This window comes from Limanda limanda, chromosome 16 (assembly GCF_963576545.1).
Source record: "Limanda limanda chromosome 16, fLimLim1.1, whole genome shotgun sequence".
In the NCBI taxonomy this organism is placed as follows: Eukaryota; Metazoa; Chordata; class Actinopteri; order Pleuronectiformes; family Pleuronectidae; genus Limanda; species Limanda limanda.
Window position 1 is genome coordinate 21,185,084 of NC_083651.1, and position 19,036 is coordinate 21,204,119.

Here is a 19,036-nt window from a genome sequence, read left to right on the forward strand (position 1 = left end):
CCCCAGACCAGATTTACAGGAAACACCACTGCAGAATCCAGACTTTGAACTGTTTGTGGATGGATCAGCGTCTCGCAATTCAGACACAGGAGCTAATCAAGTTGGTTTCTCTGTAGTCACAGCACATGATACATTGATTGCACGACCTCTCCCTGCTTCCCTGTCTGCACAGGCAGCAGAGCTCACTGCTCTCATTGAAGCATGCAAATTGGCTAAGGGGAAAAGGGTGAATATCTACACTGACAGTAGATATGCATTTGGTGTAGTACATGATTTTGGCACGATTTGGAAACACAGAGAATTCCTTACATCATCAGGCAAACCAATTGCACATCATGGTCTAGTGTCTCAGATGCTTGATGCTGTCCTCCTCCCCCAACAGGTTGCTGTATGTAAATGTGATGCTCACACTTCTAATAATGACCCAGTATCACAAGGAAATGCCAGGGCAGATGCAGCAGCGAAAGCAGCTGCTCGTCAGCCCCTATCTGCTTCACACATTCTGTTACAGGTCGACCCCACCACCCCCACGGCTGACCTACAAGAACTTCAACTTAGAGCAACAGTGGAGGAGCGTGGACTTTGGAAGAGAAGTGGTTGCACACACACACATGGGGTGTGGGTGGGCCCTGATGAGAAACCTTGTTTGCCAAAATATCTGTTTCCCCATTATGCAAAGTTAACGCATGGGAAGGATCATGTTTCAAAAGGATCGATGATGGCTGCTATTTCACAACATTGGTTCACAAAGGGGTTTTCTGGTTACGCTCAGAAGTTTTGTCAGGCATGCATAATTTGTGCCACTAACAATATTGGTAGAGGAATGCAGGCCCCACAAGCTGCACATCCTCCACCTGACAAACCATTTGACCATCTACAGATGGATTTTATTGAGCTAACACCGAGTGAGGGGAAAAAATATTGCTTGGTTATAGTTGATATGTTTTCTAAATGGGTCGAAGTTTTCCCCACATCAAAGCAAGACACAGGTGCCGTAGCTAAAGCGTTGATTACTGAACTTATTCCCAGATGGGGAATCCCAAGCAAAATCAGCAGTGACAACGGAACTCCATTTGTTAGTGCGGCACTAAAACAAATGAGTAAATATTTGGGCATTGATCAGAGAAAACATTGTGCCTATCACCCAGCAAGTGCGGGAGCGGTGGAAAGAGAAAATGGCACGCTGAAAAACAAATTGGCTAAATGCTGTGAGGAAACTGGATTGTCATGGACTAAGGCTCTCCCACTTGTTCTCATGCAGATGAGAATTAGACCAAAACATGGATTGAGCCCATTTGAGATTCTGTTCGGACGTCCAGCAAACACGGGCATTGGACCTGTTAAAAGACAATTGCCCTCAACAACTCTCTGTGATAATGAAATGTTGTCTTATTGTACAAATCTCTCTTCTGCTTTATCTGCCATTCACAAACAGGTTAAAGACGCACTACCTACCCCGGCGACTGGACCACTTCATAACCTGAAGCCCGGCGAATGGGTGGTAGTGAAAGACCTAAGGCGGAAAAGTTGGCGACACAGACGCTGGACAGGACCGTACCAGATCCTATTAACGACCTACACGGCGGTGAAGGTCGCTGAGAGGACAACGTGGATTCATGCCAGTCACTGCAAGAGAGTCCCAGAACCAGACCATCCACCTGCTGCACCCACACTTAATAATTAAAACAAAGGATCGGTGAAGAGAGGGCAGTGCTGACCAGCACAGCTGTTGGTAATCGTTGCTTCGGAGAATCACATAATACACACACAGCAGAGAAGGCGACGATGAAACACCGACCTCCGTGGCATCACTTCAGTCAGCTGGGTCTGAGTGGCAGTAGAGGAACTGTTCTCTCAATATTGATGAAAGCAATCCCCCGCTGACTGATAACTCTTGATACAAATTTCTTTTATGGACCATTCGAACCAATCTCCCAGGACAGTCTGTTTTTGTGGGTTTCAAGCATCCGATGCAATATAATGATTTGTTTTCCTTTGAAGCTACAGAGAGTGTTTGCTCGTATCAACATGCCACACTTCTTTTAGCACGTATGTCTCCCCCACACTACACCTTTATACTTACAGTTTGGTTACTGTAGCCTCCATGGACTTTATGGGGAATGCCAGCTGTGTCCCTCTGGTTTGTTCCGCCAGATGACACACCAATTAGATCTACAGTGACGATAATATAAGATGTGTTTCCCCTCCCTGACTGGTTTCCTCCCCAGAACCCTTTTGATAGTGATGAAGAATGTAATATTGTTGTGTTGTTTGTTTAATCTGCTTTTATCAGTCCTTCCTCCCATTTAAAGGCGCATACCGTCCACGACAAAGGCAGTTTGTTTTACACTACAGCGATGATGATTATGCATTTTGAAATCCTGGTGAATTGATGTATTTGATGTTTTACTGTAGTTGTAAACTCTCTTATGTTGTCAATAAATGACAAAAAGGAGGGAAATGTAGTAGAAAATTAACTCAGCAAGGTTGAAAAAGTATTTTGTATAAGTGTTTGAAGCCTTCTCAAGAGACTTTTATGACTTGTATTTACATACAACAAATGGTTGATGACTTGAGCTGTTTTATGGTCGGAACTGTTTATGACGTCAATATAGTGAGACCTTGTGCGACTTAATTACCCATCAAAGGAAGGAATGTATCTCTTCTTATCACCTCAAGAAACACATGTGAATCAGCTGTTATGTTTAGTTTCCTGTCCTTCCTCCACATATGGAACCTGTCTGGATTGGCTCAGAGAGACAGCCCTATCCCCTGGTATATAAGATCTGTGTATCTGACTGTTCTGCATCTTTACTCTGAGTTCTTTGGGACTCCCTGTGTTGATCCTTTCTGCAGAAAGCCCCTTATTAAATACACGTAGATAACTTTGTTGTTTCCAGCCTCTTGTATCTCCAGATTTCCATCACAGTCTTGATAAAGTTTATTCATTCTTATGAAATGTTATTGTAAAAAACAGCTGATTTTGATTATTTATCTGTGCCTGGTACTGCACTTCATTTTACTAGGCTCTGAATAAAGGGTGTGAATGTTTGTTACAAGAAAGATTACATAAGTAGTTTAGAGAAGGACGTCTTCGGGTTTGATGGAGTCAGCATGCGATTACGTTGCTTAGCTGTATCTGAATTTCGATTAAGGATCACTTTAGTAGACAATTTCTAGTCTTTATATGAGTCTCTCACCTTGAGAAAGACACCACAGCTGGAGAAGCCGATGCAGTTGGGAATTTGACACTGCTCTAAAGGCTCTTATATACTACTACGTGTCCGTTTCTCGGAGAGTTCTCAGCAGAGGGCAAAGACTCTTTTTGATTTTTACTTCTCCGTCAGTCTACGTCCGGAAAAAATTCACCGCCAAACCCATAGGTGGCGCAACGGAAGACGAGCTCAGAGAAGCCTACCCCATTTGGGAAGAAGAAGTCCACGTGTCTCTGTTGACATGTTAGCTTGCGTCCCACACACTGAACCATGGCAACTAACATAACTAAATAAAGTGACACCCAGCGGGTCAAAATGCTGATGTAATCGTTTCTTAGCGCAGCGGTTCCCCGGTCTTGTTTCCGAACTGTGTTGCTGATTCCACAGCTTGAATCTGCTTGAGGCTACATGTAGCTAGAAGCTACACGGACCTAGCTCCCCCCAGCTTCCACACACAGTCAGCAGGGACTCCCGACACTAACTACTACTATCCAGTGTTTGCTTCTAACCTGGCGGTATTATAGAAACAGTGTCATGATAGAAGTGGAATTAAAGTCGTGACGGCGGGTTCTTGCACTGTTACCACCGCAGTTAGCATGGTGGCTAGCCTAGCCCGCTAGCCTAGCCTGCTAGCGCCGTTTTGAAAGCTCGTTATAACCGTCTGTGACCGTGCACACATGCCCTCAGTGCTCTAATGAGCCACCGTCAGCCGGACAACTCCGCTGGCTTAACACACACGTCACATTAATCGTAGAATCATAGTTGTGTTTGGGTTTGATGCTACATGGAAGTAAACAGGAAGTAAACAGGAAGTTTGAGGTCCGGAAATACGGAAATGACGTCATACGGAAATGATGTCGTTCGCGGACCAATCACAGCCAAGAGCGGTCCGTCGGTAGCGAACATGAAGACGGATAGTTAGAAAAATCAGACGTGTACGAAAAGCTGTATGAAGCATTCGGAGAGGGCGTTTCACGACGGATAGGGCGGTCTTATCTGTCCGTAATAGAAGAAACGGAGAGGCATAAATTGGCCTTAACATAAAGCAGGGAATCTGAAAGAAATCATTAGGACATTTCTGTCAGATTTATCTGCCAATTTAATGCCATCATCAATAAGTATGTATGATTGTGCAATAGTCACACATGTAATAATGCAAATTAGAAATATCATGGTTCTCTATACTAACAATTTTACTGCTGAGTGCTGTTAACAATGGAAACAATTAAACCACATTTAAAAACTAAGGCAGCTGGATACATACTCTGCCTACATATCGAATGATGAATCAGAAATTCAAAGGGATTTTCTCATCTCCACTAAATTTGTAAAATAAGCTTGCCTTAGCTAGACAGCCAATTTATATTCTTTTTGGCTTCTATCAAAATAAAAAGAGACTGAAGTACTTCACACAATATGCTGTTCTCACTTCTAAACTCATTTCTTACCTGAGGGAACGTCTTAAAGATAAACTTCAACCTTTCCTTTGTTGGTAGGAGAAGTGTACATCTCTTGAATAATACACCTGAGACAGTCAAAAAAATGTACATTATTCAAGTAAAACATTTATAATTCTGGTTAAGATTAAGATTAAGATACATTTATTTGTCCCAAACACATGCACAGACATGCACAAGCACACTCATGCAAGGAGGGAAATTTAACCTCTGCTTTTAACCCATCTGGTGCAGGACACACAGAGCAGTGGGCAGCCATGTACGGCGCCCGGGGAGCAGATGTTAGGGGAGTAAGGTGCCTTGCTCAGGGGCACTAGACAGGGTAGGGAGAATCCTCTTGGATTTTTGGACAGATCAATCCAGGTTCGTCTTTTGTTGTTTCTCCGTGGAGTCGATCCAGAGACGAACCAGAGACCTTTTCTGCCCATAGTCCAAGTTTCTGCCACTAGTCCACCGCCTCTCCATTGTTTAACTTCACATGGTAGCTTGTATTCCTTGTATAACTGCTTCATACCCAGACTTCTGTAGTGTCCAATAGTGGATAACTGCTCCTTGTAGGTGGAGCGGTGAAAACTTTGGATGATCATTTTATTCTTCCAGGCCACGGTGGAGATGTAGTCCAAGATGCATTGATTGATCTCTTTGGACACCATGCTAAAGACACTGATCTCCAGCACTGACAAGAACAAGCATTTTAATTTACAAAAATGTTATGAAACTGGTGCTAAAGTGACAGAAACAAATAATGAAAGTGTTTCTTTGCCAAACATATAATCACTGAACTAAACCTTCTCACCTGACAGCTGATCCAGGATCAGGTTGAAGACCTCCGGGGGGAGTGTGTGGAGGGAGCTGCTGCTGAGGACCACCTGGCTGCGGGTCCTGATGGATCTGGTCGGGGCCACACTCCTCCTGTGCCTCTGGCTGCTGTACATCAGTGTGAACCTGCTGTCACTCCTCAAAGCTTTCTTCACCATGACCATCCTCACCAAGTCCACTGCAGAGACACACATGGAGTTAACGAATAACTTAGCTAACTTAGCTAAAACTCCTCTGACTACTACTAGAACCAACTAGGCCAAGTCACAAGCTAACCGAGCTAGCGCTAGCTAAACTGAACTCTTGACCAACTAGCCTCCCTTTACAAACGCTTCAATTTAAGTAGTGGCAGAAAAAAATAGCAATACACACTTGAGTTAAACACATCTTACTGATACTATAAACTTAGACACGGTTCATGTCCGCTGTAAAAGTGAGTTAGCTCTGTGTTAGCAGCCTGTTAGCTCTGTGCTAGCTCTGTGCTAGCTTTCCTTGATGAGCCGGTCACTGCGGCGCCAAAGATCAAGTGTAGTTCACTGACAGTAGAATAAACTAAAGTCTCTAAAATGTTTCGTCTTCCTGTAAGAAAACAATAACGTGTTCAAGTAGTTTGTAAAGTTGTCATGAAGTATCATTCATCTACCTACCCATAGAAAAGGGGATATACGGAAATTAGATTAGATTTCTTTATTTATCCACACAACGGGGAAATTCACTTGTTACAGCAAAAAAGAGAAAAACAGAATTTAAATAACAGTGCCGAAGCAACAATAAAAAAGAAAGATCAAAATATATACACTACTAAACTACACATAATGAGAGTAAAAATATACAGAAAACAAAAACAAAAAACAACCTGCAAAACAGACACTGTGCAAAAGCAGGTACTGGGGAGAAAGTGAAGTAATGTAAGTGTTATTGTAATGAAAACAAAAGTATTATAAGTAATATTGCAACAGTAGTGACCATGATACAGAAAAAATAATTAAAAGTAAGTGACCATAATATAAATAATACTACAAGATAGTATAAAGGAAAATATAAATATTGCAATGTAACCATTATAAGTGACCATGATATAAATATAGATGTAAAGTGTTGAATATTATTGTGCATAGTAGTGATATGAGTAAAAAAATAAAAAATAAATAAGAAAAATAAAAATACAAATACAGCTATGGTGAGAGGTTGAGTGGAGATAAAGATAATAGACAGGGACTACAACATTATCAGGTGGTGCTGGTGTTGTAGAGCCTGACTGCAGCCGGGATGAAGGACCTGCGGAACCTCTCCTTCTTACACCGTGGGTGTAACAGTCTGCTGCTGAAGGAGCTGCTCAGGGACCCCACATTGTCATGTAGGGGGTGAAAGGTGTTGCCCATGATGGACGCCAGCTTGGCTAACATCCTTCTGTCCCCCACTTCCTCAATGGAGTCCAGAGGACAGTCCAGGACAGAGCTCGCTCTTCTTATCAGTCTGTTGAGCCTGCTCCTGTCTCTGTCCGTGCTACCCCCCTTCCAGCAGACCACAGCGTAGAAGATTGCTGAGGCCACCACAGAGTCATAAAAAGTCCTGAGGAGAGCCCTGCACACTCCGAAGGACCTCAGCCTCCTCAGCAGGTGGAGGCGGCTCTGGCCCTTCTTATAGAGGGCATGTGTGTTGTCGGACCAGTCCAGTTTGTTGTTGAGGTGAACACCCAGGAATTTGTAGTTCTCCACCACCTCTATGTCCAATCCCTGTATGTTCACTGGTGTTAAGTTGGATGCTTTTTTCCGGAAGTTCACGATCATCTCCTTCGTCTTGCTGGTGTTCAGCTGAAGCTGGTTGAGCTCACTCCAGCTGACGAAGTCTGTGATGACCGCCCTGTACTCCAGGTCATTCACCTCAGGAACACATCCAACGATGGCTGTGTCATCAGAGAACTTCTGGATGTGGCAGTGGGTGGTGTTGTGGGTGAAGTCGGAGGTGTAGAGGGTGAAGAGGAAAGGGGAGAGCACCGTACCCTGAGGGGCACCTGTGCTGCAGAGCACCACGTCAGACACACAGTGATGGAGCCTCACATACTGTGGTCTCTTGGTGAGGTAATCCGTTGTCCATAAAGCCAGGTGTTGGTCCACTCCCACGTTCTCCATCTTCACTTTGAGCAGTGAAGGCTGGATGGTGTTGAATGCACTTGAGAAGTCAAAAAACATGACCCTCACAGTGTTCCTGCTGTCCTCCAGGTGTAGCAGGGATCTGTGCAGCAGGTAGGTAACTGAGTCATCCACCCCAATCCCAGGCTGGTAAGCAAACTGCAGGGGGTCCAGCTGTGTGCCCACCAGCAGTCGTAGGTGTCTCAGGATAATCCTCTCCATCGTCTTCATCAGGTGAGAAGTCAGGGCAACTGGCCTGAAGTGGTTAGGCTCCTTGGGGCGCGGCGTCTTCGGCACCGGGACCACACAGGAGGTCTTCCACAGGGCTGGGACTTTCTCCAGGCTCAAGCTTAGGTTGAACAAATGCCTGATCACACCACAGAGCTGGTCAGCACAGTCCTTGAGCAGTCTTGGGCTGATACCATCCGGGCCCGGGGCCTTCCTTGCCTTGATCTTCTTGAGTTGGCTTCTCACCTGATCATCTGTTATAGAGAGGGGGGTGGAGGATGACTGGTGTGGGGGTGTGGGGGTGAGGAGTGGTGTAAGTCTCAAGGGGGGATGGTGATCTGGAGATGGGGTGGGGGTTGGCTGGTGGGGGTCAGGTGTCGAAGGTGGCAGGCTGAGGAGGGGAGGGGGAGGGGGGGCTGGCCAGGAGAGGTGTGAAGAGGGGGCAGGGGGGGGGGGAATCAAATCTATTGAAGAACAGATTCAGTTCATCTGCCCAGTCCTTGTCCCCGCTGGGTTGTTGTCTTCCCACACCTTTTCCGTGGCCTGCGATGGTCTGCAGCCCTCTCCAAACGTCCCTGGCGTTGTTCTGCTCCAGCCGCTTCTCCAGTTTCTTCCTGTAGCTGTCCTTCCCCTTCCTGATCATCAGCCGGAGTTCCTTCTGGACTCTGCGCAGCTCCTCTTTGTCCCCCGATCTGAAGACCCTCTTCTTCTCGTTCAGCAGGGCCTTTATCTCGGGGGTCACCCAGGGTTTGTTGTTGGGAAAACACCGTACCAGCTTGGAGGGCACAGTGTTCTCCTCGCAGAAGTTAATATAATCCGTGATGCAGTGGGTCATGCTGTCAATGTCAGTGCCATGGGGGCTGCAGAGTGCCTCCCAGTCTGTAGTCTCGAAGCAGTCTCTGAGCCTGGCACTGGTCTCCTCAGACCACTCCTTAACAGTCCTCTTCACAGGTCGTTGTTTATTCACCACAGGGGTGTAGTCCGTGACGAGGTGAACGAGGTTGTGATCCGAGCGACCAAGCGGGGGGAGGGGGGATGAGGTGTATGCATCCTTTTTGTTTGCATACATTAGGTCCAAAGTTTTATTGTCTCTAGTGTGGCAGTTCACGTACTGGGTGAAGGTGGGAAGAGCAGAGGACAGAGGGGCATGGTTGAAGTCACCGGAGATGAGGAGGAGGGCTTCGGGGTGCTGGCTTTGAAGATGCGAGATAACTGTGTGGATCCGATCTGAAGCTACAGCAGCGACCGCCGAGGGGGGGATGTACACAGTCACAACAATAACATGTGAAAACTCCCTCGGGAGATAGTATGGCCGCATGCTGACCGCTAACAGCTCCAAATCTCTGGTGCAGAGCATCTCCTTGATGCTGGTGTGTCCCGGATGGCACCATCTATCGTTAACCAACACAGCGACCCCCCCTCCTTTCTTCTTACCGCACTCCGTTGCTTTTCGGTCCGCTCGTACGAGTTGGAAGCCGTCCAGATTTACGTGTGAGTCCGGAGAAAGATCAGTCAGCCACGTCTCTGTGAAGCACATGAGGCTGCATTCCCTGTATTCCCTCTGCAGTCGGGTCAGCGCCGTCAACTCTTCCATCTTGTTTGGGAGAGATCTTACATTCCCCATGATGACAGACGGTAAACATGGTTTAAACCGTCTTTTCCGCTCCCTGCGCTTCACTCCCGCTCTGCATCCTCTTCTCCTCCTCCGTAACTCCTCGGGGATCTCCGGCCGCTCCGCGCAGAGAAGGGGTGTGTGGCGCAGGCCCAACAGCAATGGGGAGCCGTGGTCGAGTGAGTATCCCACAGCCACACCAAAAAGTGCCGAAAACAGCAAGGAGCAAACTACGAATGTTAAAATGTGAACATCCATAGCTGCGCACTTGCTTAAAGTGTCAATGTAGTAAAAAAAACAACAACAAAAATACACTAAAAACACTATTTACACACTAAAAGAGGTACGAAAAGTGAGAGCTGCTGTAACAGACCTGTTCCTCACGTTTCTATATTTGACCAATAAGGAAGAGACAGCTTGACAAACGACCTTTGCTGTGACCAGGTCTGATGCCTGATTTACAAGGTACGAAAGTGTTGAAGAGAACTGATGAACTGATGAACTAAAACCTGTTGACCAGCTGTCGTACACCCAAAAGACCAGAAGGTGGCAGCATAGTCCTGCAACTAGTCACAAAGAGGGACTGTGTCAATTCCCATATTCTGACTTTAACACCCATGATAATATTTGACAAGTTGTTCTGTCATCTCCTTACCGAAGCCCATGTTTTAGTCTGGGTTAACTCTGTTAAAGTGAATGCTGTACACCAGCATTTATAAAACAAACACATTGTATTTAATGTCTGCATTTGTTATGTTATAATCATTTTATGGCCCACGAAAATAAAGGTAGAATTATTGTTAGATTCTATTAATCAAAAAGCATCAATAATGGATGGATGGATGGATAGATAGATAGATTTGCTGATATCCCTAACTATCGCGTACATCTTCTAAAGGCCACTAGATGTCGCTAGCGTGCTTCTGAGAAGTTATTCATTCAGACTACATCCTGAGATTGGATAAAGCTGTTGGTTGATGTTTAGCAGTAACACAGTTTAAATATTTTAGCCGTGAAAGTGAAAGTTTTTTGTGACTCATCTATACAGGTTTTCCAGACTGTCTGTCTACCTGTAACACAGTGGACGCATCTCTGTGGCTCATTTGTTAGAAAAGCGTCCAATTAGAGGTGTCCTCTGTCTCACAGCCTGTCAGCCACACAGACACTAAATTAGAGGACGTGTCACAATAACAGCAAGACATTTTACATATTTCCAGCAGTCACACTATATTACACCTTTGTTAATACCAAGGAGCTATAAGATTGTAGCTCTGTGTGTGTTATAAGAGTTCCTATTGGAACTAGTTATTGTACGAAGCCGCTCTAGAAAAGTGACTGACTAATATTTACAGTTTCAAATTAGACATAAATGGCAAGGAATTATATGCCAAATTTTCTTGAGGCATAAAACAAAACACTCCATTGAGTATATGGACCACAAGATTACCTATTATAGCCTTAATGTTGGAAAGGAGTGGGTTTTCTCATTTGTGAAATGTGCACTTCTCTTTTCAGCACCATGGAAAGCAGATCGAAGTTAACGCTCATAATTCGGTATTTAAAGTAACACATAAGTAAATGAAGGGATGTTGCTTCTTTTTACCTGTGTTTTTGTGGATAGACTACAAGTGGTAACATCCTACACATGGTAAAAATACATGGCAGCTAGATAAAGTGCCCAATTATGATGTCTCATATGGTGAAGATACGAAAAGTAACCATCCTTTGAGCCACCATTGATCCTTCCTTATGACGTGAATCTATTAATACAGCTATAGGTGTATCAGTTTTAATGTTTTAACAACTTGGGAGTGGATTGATGTAAAGGCGTCAGAGTCCTATGCCGGGTAATAAAATAAAAAAAAGTAATTCCACGCAGGCCTCTCCATCCTCACAATTACTATCGAGCAGCCAGCGTTTGGAGAATAAACGCAATGCTTTAATCGCAGAGAAAAGCGCGGATACCCTGTGCCTAACCATCATCATAAATCAGGCCTAGAAAAAGTAAAGGTTCTGTCCATCGCCAATATGATATTATGCTATTGGAAATATGTCCCGGGAGAGCGTGTGCGTCACGCCGCTTTCTATTAGGTGCTATTTTCGTCCCGCTCCTGGAAGACATTCATCCACCATCTATACCCACCGTGACAGCACCCAATAAACCCACCACTCCCCATTCATCTCCACCCACCTCCACCCTCTCTCTCTCTCTGTCCCTCCTTCTCTCTCTCTCTCTCTCTCACACACACACACACACTCCCCCTCTTTCTGATGAGCACTGGTGAGAATTGGGTTTGCGCGTCCAAGAGGATTTCCTTTTGGCACCTTTAACATTTTACCCACAAAGAAATCGTCTTTGACATCTTTGACACTTTTTTCAAAAATCTTCTGATTCTAGTGATCTTTTTCTACCCAGTTTCTCCAAAGGAAAAAGGTAAGATCAAGTCAGTTTATGAAAGTACATCTCATAACTAATATGTGTTGGCTGGATGTTTAACTGCATTTGACCAAAGTGACAGATGTTGATTTAAAGGGAAATCAATAATGCAATGCCTGCCTCTTGGAACCATGGTGTCAGCGCAACGGGGTAGCTGGAAACATCAGGTGTGGTTGTACTGATGCAGCAAAACGGATATTAAACCCTTACACGTCAGTTGTACATCCCTTTGGTTACTGGTTTACTGGTTATTCTCACTTTTGAAAGCATTTGACTTTTACGCACGGATGCTCTAGAAGCGAAAGCGCCTGGGTCCAGCTTTTTAATATCATATTTTATCACAATGTAGCCTCGTGCCTTTTTTAAGGATGAAGCGAAAATTAGAAGATATGTTGTGGAGTGGACCAGCAGGATAATTGGAGTAAGTATGTCTGTAAGTGAGGCGACACAGCGCGCAGAGGAGATGTTCAGCTGTCTTTAAAGTTGGACACGAAGACGTCAGTGGTGTTTATTGATCTCATCTGATCAACAAGCTCTAGTTCTGTATTTTTCTGATTCACATCTTTTGACCTGATGTCACACGATGGAGAACTGGATGTTCCTCTTCATCCGATGTGTGCGTTAAGGTATGGCCACTCGTTCCAAAGAACAGGAGAAGATAAAAGAGAGAGTAGCACAAAAATGTTTTTTAATTATTATAAATCAAAAGGTTTCCAGCCACCAGCCGTTCGTTTATCTAATGATTGTGTTAAGTAAGTGTTACAGGCTATATGGCCATGCATGTTAATTCGAATTCTGAGACTTAATCGCACTTTCATGAAAACTGAGGCTGTTTTCTTGACTCAGAACATTTTCTTTCATAGTGATTCAACCTTTTATGATTGAATCAATGTCTTTAGTTTGAAATATGTTGATATAACTTTGGTGAACAGGGAATTTAAAATCGTCATTTAGGATATTTTAGATAAGCGTGAGGCATTTGTGTCTGTGCGTAAAATGTAAAACTAATGCGGATTACGTTGTATTATATATATGGACAACAAGGCATTATTTAAGTACAGCTGCAGAACCTTTAACTGGGTAAAAAGTCAAAGCTGGATCAAAAACAGTCTTCAGAAATGTTTCTCCTTCTTTTTTGTTTTTCTTACTCCAAAGCTCCCTCAAAGAGACTCCAGTCCTCCGCGCGCACTAGCACTTGATCCCGGCGGGAGGACGCGCACGGAGGGAAGATGGCCATCCACGCCGAGGGGCTCGTGGCTATCGTGATCTTTTATATGCTGATCCTGGTCGTGGGCATATGGGCCGCCTGGAAGAACAAGAACTCTGGAGTGGGCGAAGGCGGAGAGCGGAGCGAGAGCATCATGGTCGGGGGAAGGGACATCGGATTGTTCGTCGGTGGATTCACCATGACCGGTGCGTTGCTAAACTCCGGGTAGACTTTTAAAATATGTGTTTGCTGGAGCGAGCTGACAGTTTTCTGTGTGTGCATTATGTCATATTTCGTTGTTATATGAGACAGTACATTTCACCAAGTTCGTCTTTTACGCACGGACAGCACTGGAGCCACAAACACACTATGATCTATTACTTAACTCAGCATTGCATTCATTACAGCGCACTTTCAGAATTAATTCAACATGACATGCACCAACATTTCATACAAGACCGTTTCCATATCTTTTATTTTACGTTTATTTTTATTTTTCTTGTTTGCAGCCACTTGGGTGGGTGGGGGCTACATCAACGGGACAGCGGAGTATGTCTACCTGCCAGACTACGGCCTGGCCTGGGCACAGGCTCCCTTTGGTTATGCTCTCAGCCTGGTAGTAGGTAAGAAACAGTCTCCTTAATTATACTGTATACAGACAGTGCGTAAAAACAACCACATGCAATGTAAGAAGGAGAGAGATGCTGCAAATGTGAAGACCTGAGGGTTTTTTTTATAGAGCCATACAGGTACTGGATGAAGCAAAAACATGGTCCTTCAAGAAAATCACTTATGTAGCCTATAACTATAAATTCAACCAGGATAGTGCGTCAACCAGAAACAAAAAGATGTCAATTTCTATTGGATACACACTATACTTCAGCAGCAGCACCACATTTATACTTTGTGTCAACCTGTATGGCTTTAGACTTTGTTGAAGATACTTTCTAAAATTATCTATCATGCTTTTTCTCTGCCTCATGTTATCGCTGACATGAACCAGGAGGCCTTTTCTTTGCTAAACCCATGCGTTCACGTGGCTACGTCACCATGCTGGATCCCTTCCAGCAGATTTATGGAAAACGCATGGGGGGCCTGCTCTTCATCCCCGCACTGATGGGAGAAATCTTCTGGTCTGCAGCCATTTTATCTGCCCTGGGTAGGTGGTCTCTGGGTGGGATCTCTTTGATGGCATCAAACCCATAAACCCCTAAATGACTCAATTCTTTGTTTGCACCACTTTGAGTTTATTGTGAAGTAAATGACTGTATGAGCTGAACTGAATGTGTTGCCCTGCAGGTGCCACACTGAGCGTGATCGTGGACATCAACATAAATATGTCTGTGGTGATCTCGGCACTGATTGCTATCTTCTACACGCTTGTTGGAGGACTCTACTCTGTCGCATATACAGATGTGGTCCAGCTCTTCTGTATCTTTTTGGGCTTGGTGAGTTTTACTGAGACCAACGTCCCTTTTTTCCGCTTGACTTGAAGCTGTAATTGGCCAATTTAGATTTTTTATTTGACAATTTCCATGCAAAAACTTCTAAAACATATAAAATATCCGTCTATATTAGCTGGGAAATTTGAATTTACTGAAGCAAGATTTTCCTGTTGAAATCAAAGCATTTTGCTGAAGCCCTAATGGTATTTGTATGCTCATACGCTCCTCTCCACCAGTGGATCAGCGTGCCTTTCGCCTTGTCCAATCCTGCTGTGTCAGACATCACTGTTTCAGCCAAGGAAGCAATCTACCAGTCAGCCTGGTTGGGGAAGATTGATCCCGAGGACAAATGGCTCTGGGCCGACAACTTCTGTTTGCTGGTAAGAGGAAACATGAAGACGCAGAATATCATTGTAGAGGAAGCTGCAAACACATTTTGATTCCACTTTAATTGCCAAGTGCAACAGGGGAGGGGGTTAAATGAAGTGTTGAAGGTGGAATTTAAGCACAGGCTCCTTCTTAAGGTGAATAACAAGTAATCAACAGTATTATCTCGAAAATCTCAAAGCTGTTTCTGAACTAAGACATTCTGTGTTGCTGGTGTCGTAGCTGACTGATACACATTGGTTTGCTGTCTGTATTTACTACGGTGTTTCTGTTTCTAGATGTTGGGGGGAATTCCCTGGCAGGTCTATTTTCAACGGGTTCTTTCTGCCTCTTCAGCTACCTACGCCCAGGTCCTTTCCTTCATCGCCGCTTTTGGCTGCTTGGTCATGGCTGTCCCCTCTGTCCTCATTGGAGCTATAGGGGCCTCCACTGGTAAATACATGCACACACACACACACACACACATGAACATGCATATGCATATGCATCACTACACTTTAAGCTACAGTATGTGTATATTCCCTCATTGATTAAGCCGTTAATGAAACATCACAAGACAATCGAAACATCCAGGAATCTGATCCTTTATTCAAATCGGAAAGTTTGATCAAAGCAATGCCTCCTAGGGTTGTTTACACGCCGGCAGCTTTTTTTTCAGATGTGTAAATGCAGATGCATACAGTGTCTGGAGGGTAAACAACAGCAGACGGATACAGTCACGACGGGCAGGGGAGAGAGCCATCAGACCATGCTGATATAGTGAATATTACATCTGAAGATGCGCTAATTAATCTGGTCCATCTGACGCTGTTTCATGTATAACTGAGACTAATCATGTGCTGCCTGCGAATAGGGGGATCAGGGGAGGGAGGCAAAGAGTGAAGATATCAAGGATGGAGAGAAGGTTGGAAAGACAGGGCAGAAAGATAGACGGTTGTCAGAGGGTTTAAATGCAAAGAAGGAGGAATGAGAACAAATGAATTGGAATACTCTGTGGAAAAAAGTTTGAGTTTGAGTTAAAACTTTGACATATTTGAATTAAGCATTACTTTAAAACGGGATAAATGTGAATCATGTCTTATTGAAGTCAGTCTTTATCAACCATTGGTTACTGATGAGTATTCAAAATATTAATTTTACAATTCCAAAAAATAACTTTACTTACTCAAAAGTTTGTTCCCTCTGTGCAGAATGTCTTCTGCGACACTGTTGCATGTGTTGTGCTTTCAAGGTGCCTGTTGGACCATTTGTAAACCAGTGTATTAACCAGTCAGTAGTGCATGGATGTCATGTTTTCAATGAGTATCTATCATCTATGACTTTCCTTTTATTATCTCGACTTTTCTCTTGTCATCTTGCAAACAGTCCAGCCTGATGTTATACAGCAGAAACATACGGAAAACTTGTGTCCACAGAGTGTATTGTAATAAGGTCTCCAAACCTAGCCTTTTGTCTGAAAAGCTGTAAGGGAGTAGAACAGAAATTTTGATGCACTAATCAGTCCACTTAAAACTCTGCAAGTTGGCAAAGAATGGTTTTAATATTAATATCACATACAGCCTGTTAAACCTAATGTATTGTGTCATATTGCCTTATACATATTGCTGTATTCTGTGGTGATGGTGTAAGGTGTAAGTTGTAAGAGGTGCTTACGTTTCCAACTTTCACAATATTTCTTCAGATTGGAACCAAACTTCTTACGGTTCCCTCGCTCCGAAGGATAAAGACGAATCAGACATGATCCTTCCCATAGTGCTGCAGCACCTGTGCCCATCCTACGTCTCCTTCTTTGGTCTGGGGGCGGTGTCGGCTGCGGTGATGTCATCAGCGGACTCGTCTATTCTCTCAGCCAGCTCCATGTTTGCCAGGAACATCTATCAGCTCGCCTTCCGGCAGTCGGTAAGAGTGCCAACAAAAAATACCAGCACTCAAATGCATAGTTTAAACATCAATAAATCAATAATCTTTTCATCCCAAGTGTGTGAGATGTTGAAAACAAAAATACACAACAGCGCAGATTGAATCTACATTGAATTTACCGTCTGTGGCACCAGACTTTTCCAACAATATGAATCTATCGATAAACTAAGAGATAACATGTAATTTGTTGTTAGCCACCCTGGTATCAGGGTTCTGGGGATGGCAGTGTTGACCAGTTTGTCATAAACATTACATCCGCCAAACATCAGCACGCTAAGCTAGCAGCTCTCTGAGACTGTTCTTACGGAAGTTATTACGTTAACTAAATTCTAACAGCAGTATACTTACATTCTCACTGTAAGAATGCTGATGTTAGCTCTTAGCTCAAAACAAAATTGTACCTAAGAAGAGCCTAAAGCTGTGTCCACACCCAATGTGAAGCAAATTTTCAGGTTGAGTTTTGGGGCAGGATCATTTGCTTGAGCACAGCGTAAACACACCCCGGGAATATTCAAGTCCATCACTCAAATTACTATCATGTGACGGGAAAACCGTGACATTTTTGTCTATTCGTGACTTTTGTCATACCTCCTGGTTGTCAATCTTGTCTTCTCCACATTTTGTTCGTCCTTCTTCACTCTGTCGTCCTTTTCTTCTCTCCTACAGGCCTCAGATCGTGAAATTGTTTGGGTCATGCGCCTCACCATCTTTGTATTTGGAGCTCTTGCCACTGCTATGGCATTGTTGACGCAATCGGTATATGGCTTGTGGTACCTCAGTTCCGACCTGGTCTATGTCATCATCTTTCCCCAACTTCTCAGTGTGTTATTTGTCAAGGGCACTAACACCTATGGCTCTGTGGCCGGCTATGTCTTTGGAATGCTGCTGCGTATTGGTGGAGGGGAGCCCTACCTCAAACTCCCCCCCTTCATCTTCTACCCTGGCTGGGTTACCCAGACGAAGGTACACCATCTCACTGGTGACGTTGAGTACTTTGTCCAGCAGAGGTTTCCGTTCAAGACTATGTCCATGTCCGCATCCTTCTTGGCGAATGTGGGCTTTTCTTACCTGACAAAGTACCTTTTCGAAAGTGGTATTTGGTCACACAAGTACGACTTCCTGGATGCTGTAGTGTCCAAGCATAGCAAGGAGATCATGGACAAGGCTACGCTGGTAAGCAACCATGACAACATCATCCTTTCAGAGATGGCTCCCGTCAAGCAGGCTCTGGGGGCGTCGCTCGCTGGAACCTTCATCAACACTGAGGTCCTCAGTGATGACGAGGCATCCAGTCCCGAGGATTTTCACAATGAAAAATAGACAACAAGGGCACAAAGGAAACTAGAACCAAGGAATATGAAGAAGAAGGAATTGTCAAAGAGGCATCAACATACTTTAGGAAACTTGCTACTGCTGCACTGGAAGTTGAATCAGCAGAAATCTTCTCTGGCTTTCGAGTGACTCCACAAGTTTGTTTCATGCTGATGACGTGGTGCCTCCTTCTTTTTGGGAGAACCCTTGCCAAGAAACGGGGTAGACTGTCAATCAGCTGTGTTAAGTATACCATACTCAGTGTTGTGTTTTATCATGACTGAGTATCCAAAACCACAACAATCATTTTAATTTAAGTGCTGCTACAGTAATCAGAGGAGCTTTTAAAGGAACAAACAGAAGGCCCATTTGAGGAAGTCTACAAAGGTTTGTAGTGGGACATGAGAATTGTGCAATATGTAACCAAGGAATTGTGTCCATATAGCACTCTGTGTGTGTTGATGTACATGTGAATGTGTTCTTCTGCTTCAAAAGTGGCATCAAGTGAATCCTAGAGATACTTTCTTTCAGGCTGAGTTGTGAGTTTGCGTGGAGTCAACTTGTTAACAGAGCAATAATATTTTTGGATCTATGTTTTACAGATAGATACAGAATGCTATGTAGATTACCATTATTCTTTTAATTTTTTGGATGAGTAGATTTTGCTGATTTTATGGTGTGTGTGTGTGTGTGTGTTCACCTTTCTCTTTAGCCTCCTGATGTATTCGTTAATTCCAGACACATAAGTGTCAAATAAAGAACCCCATGATAATCCCAAATCTTGCAATCCCCAAACAGATGGTTGAGACTGGGTTGATTTTCTGCAAAATCCCAGACTACGTTTAGTTTAAATATTTTAAACGTTC

The 19,036-nt window shown here is 44.0% G+C and overlaps 2 protein-coding genes across 2 annotated transcripts in view; one reads left to right on the top strand and one right to left on the bottom strand.

The window, feature by feature from the left end:
- The window catches only part of LOC133021740 (F-box only protein 47-like), a 46,693-nt gene extending 41,044 nt beyond the window's left edge, over positions 1–5,649 (bottom strand). Inside the window, exons 1-6 of the mRNA XM_061088703.1 lie at positions 5,469–5,649; positions 5,187–5,348; positions 4,664–4,740; positions 4,250–4,269; positions 3,443–3,446; positions 3,201–3,251 (exon numbers count right to left, since the gene is read on the bottom strand). Of these exons, the coding sequence (XP_060944686.1) occupies positions 3,201–3,251; positions 3,443–3,446; positions 4,250–4,269; positions 4,664–4,740; positions 5,187–5,348; positions 5,469–5,649 (495 nt within the window). The remainder of the gene's footprint in view (positions 1–3,200; positions 3,252–3,442; positions 3,447–4,249; positions 4,270–4,663; positions 4,741–5,186; positions 5,349–5,468) is intronic.
- Positions 5,650–13,129: 7,480 nt separating this feature from the next.
- LOC133021259 (high-affinity choline transporter 1-like) lies at positions 13,130–18,179 on the top strand. The gene is made up of 8 exons (XM_061088042.1): positions 13,130–13,313; positions 13,617–13,730; positions 14,111–14,266; positions 14,407–14,555; positions 14,789–14,932; positions 15,218–15,371; positions 16,621–16,838; positions 17,526–18,179. The coding sequence occupies exons 1-8, from the start codon at positions 13,130–13,132 to the stop codon at positions 18,177–18,179; spliced, it is 1,773 nt and encodes a 590-aa protein (XP_060944025.1).
- Positions 18,180–19,036: the final 857 nt, after the last annotated feature.

What these genes read in the sequence shown, in the direction of transcription:
- LOC133021259 (XM_061088042.1), top strand. Translation starts at nt 13,130, where the DNA reads ATGGCCATCCACGCCGAGGGGCTCGTGGCTATCGTGATCTTTTATATG. An exon ending in CGGTGGATTCACCATGACCG is followed by an intron (nt 13,314 to 13,616) that starts GTGCGTTGCTAA and finishes TCTTGTTTGCAG; the next exon opens with CCACTTGGGTGGGTGGGGGC. An exon ending in CCGACAACTTCTGTTTGCTG is followed by an intron (nt 14,933 to 15,217) that starts GTAAGAGGAAAC and finishes TTCTGTTTCTAG; the next exon opens with ATGTTGGGGGGAATTCCCTG.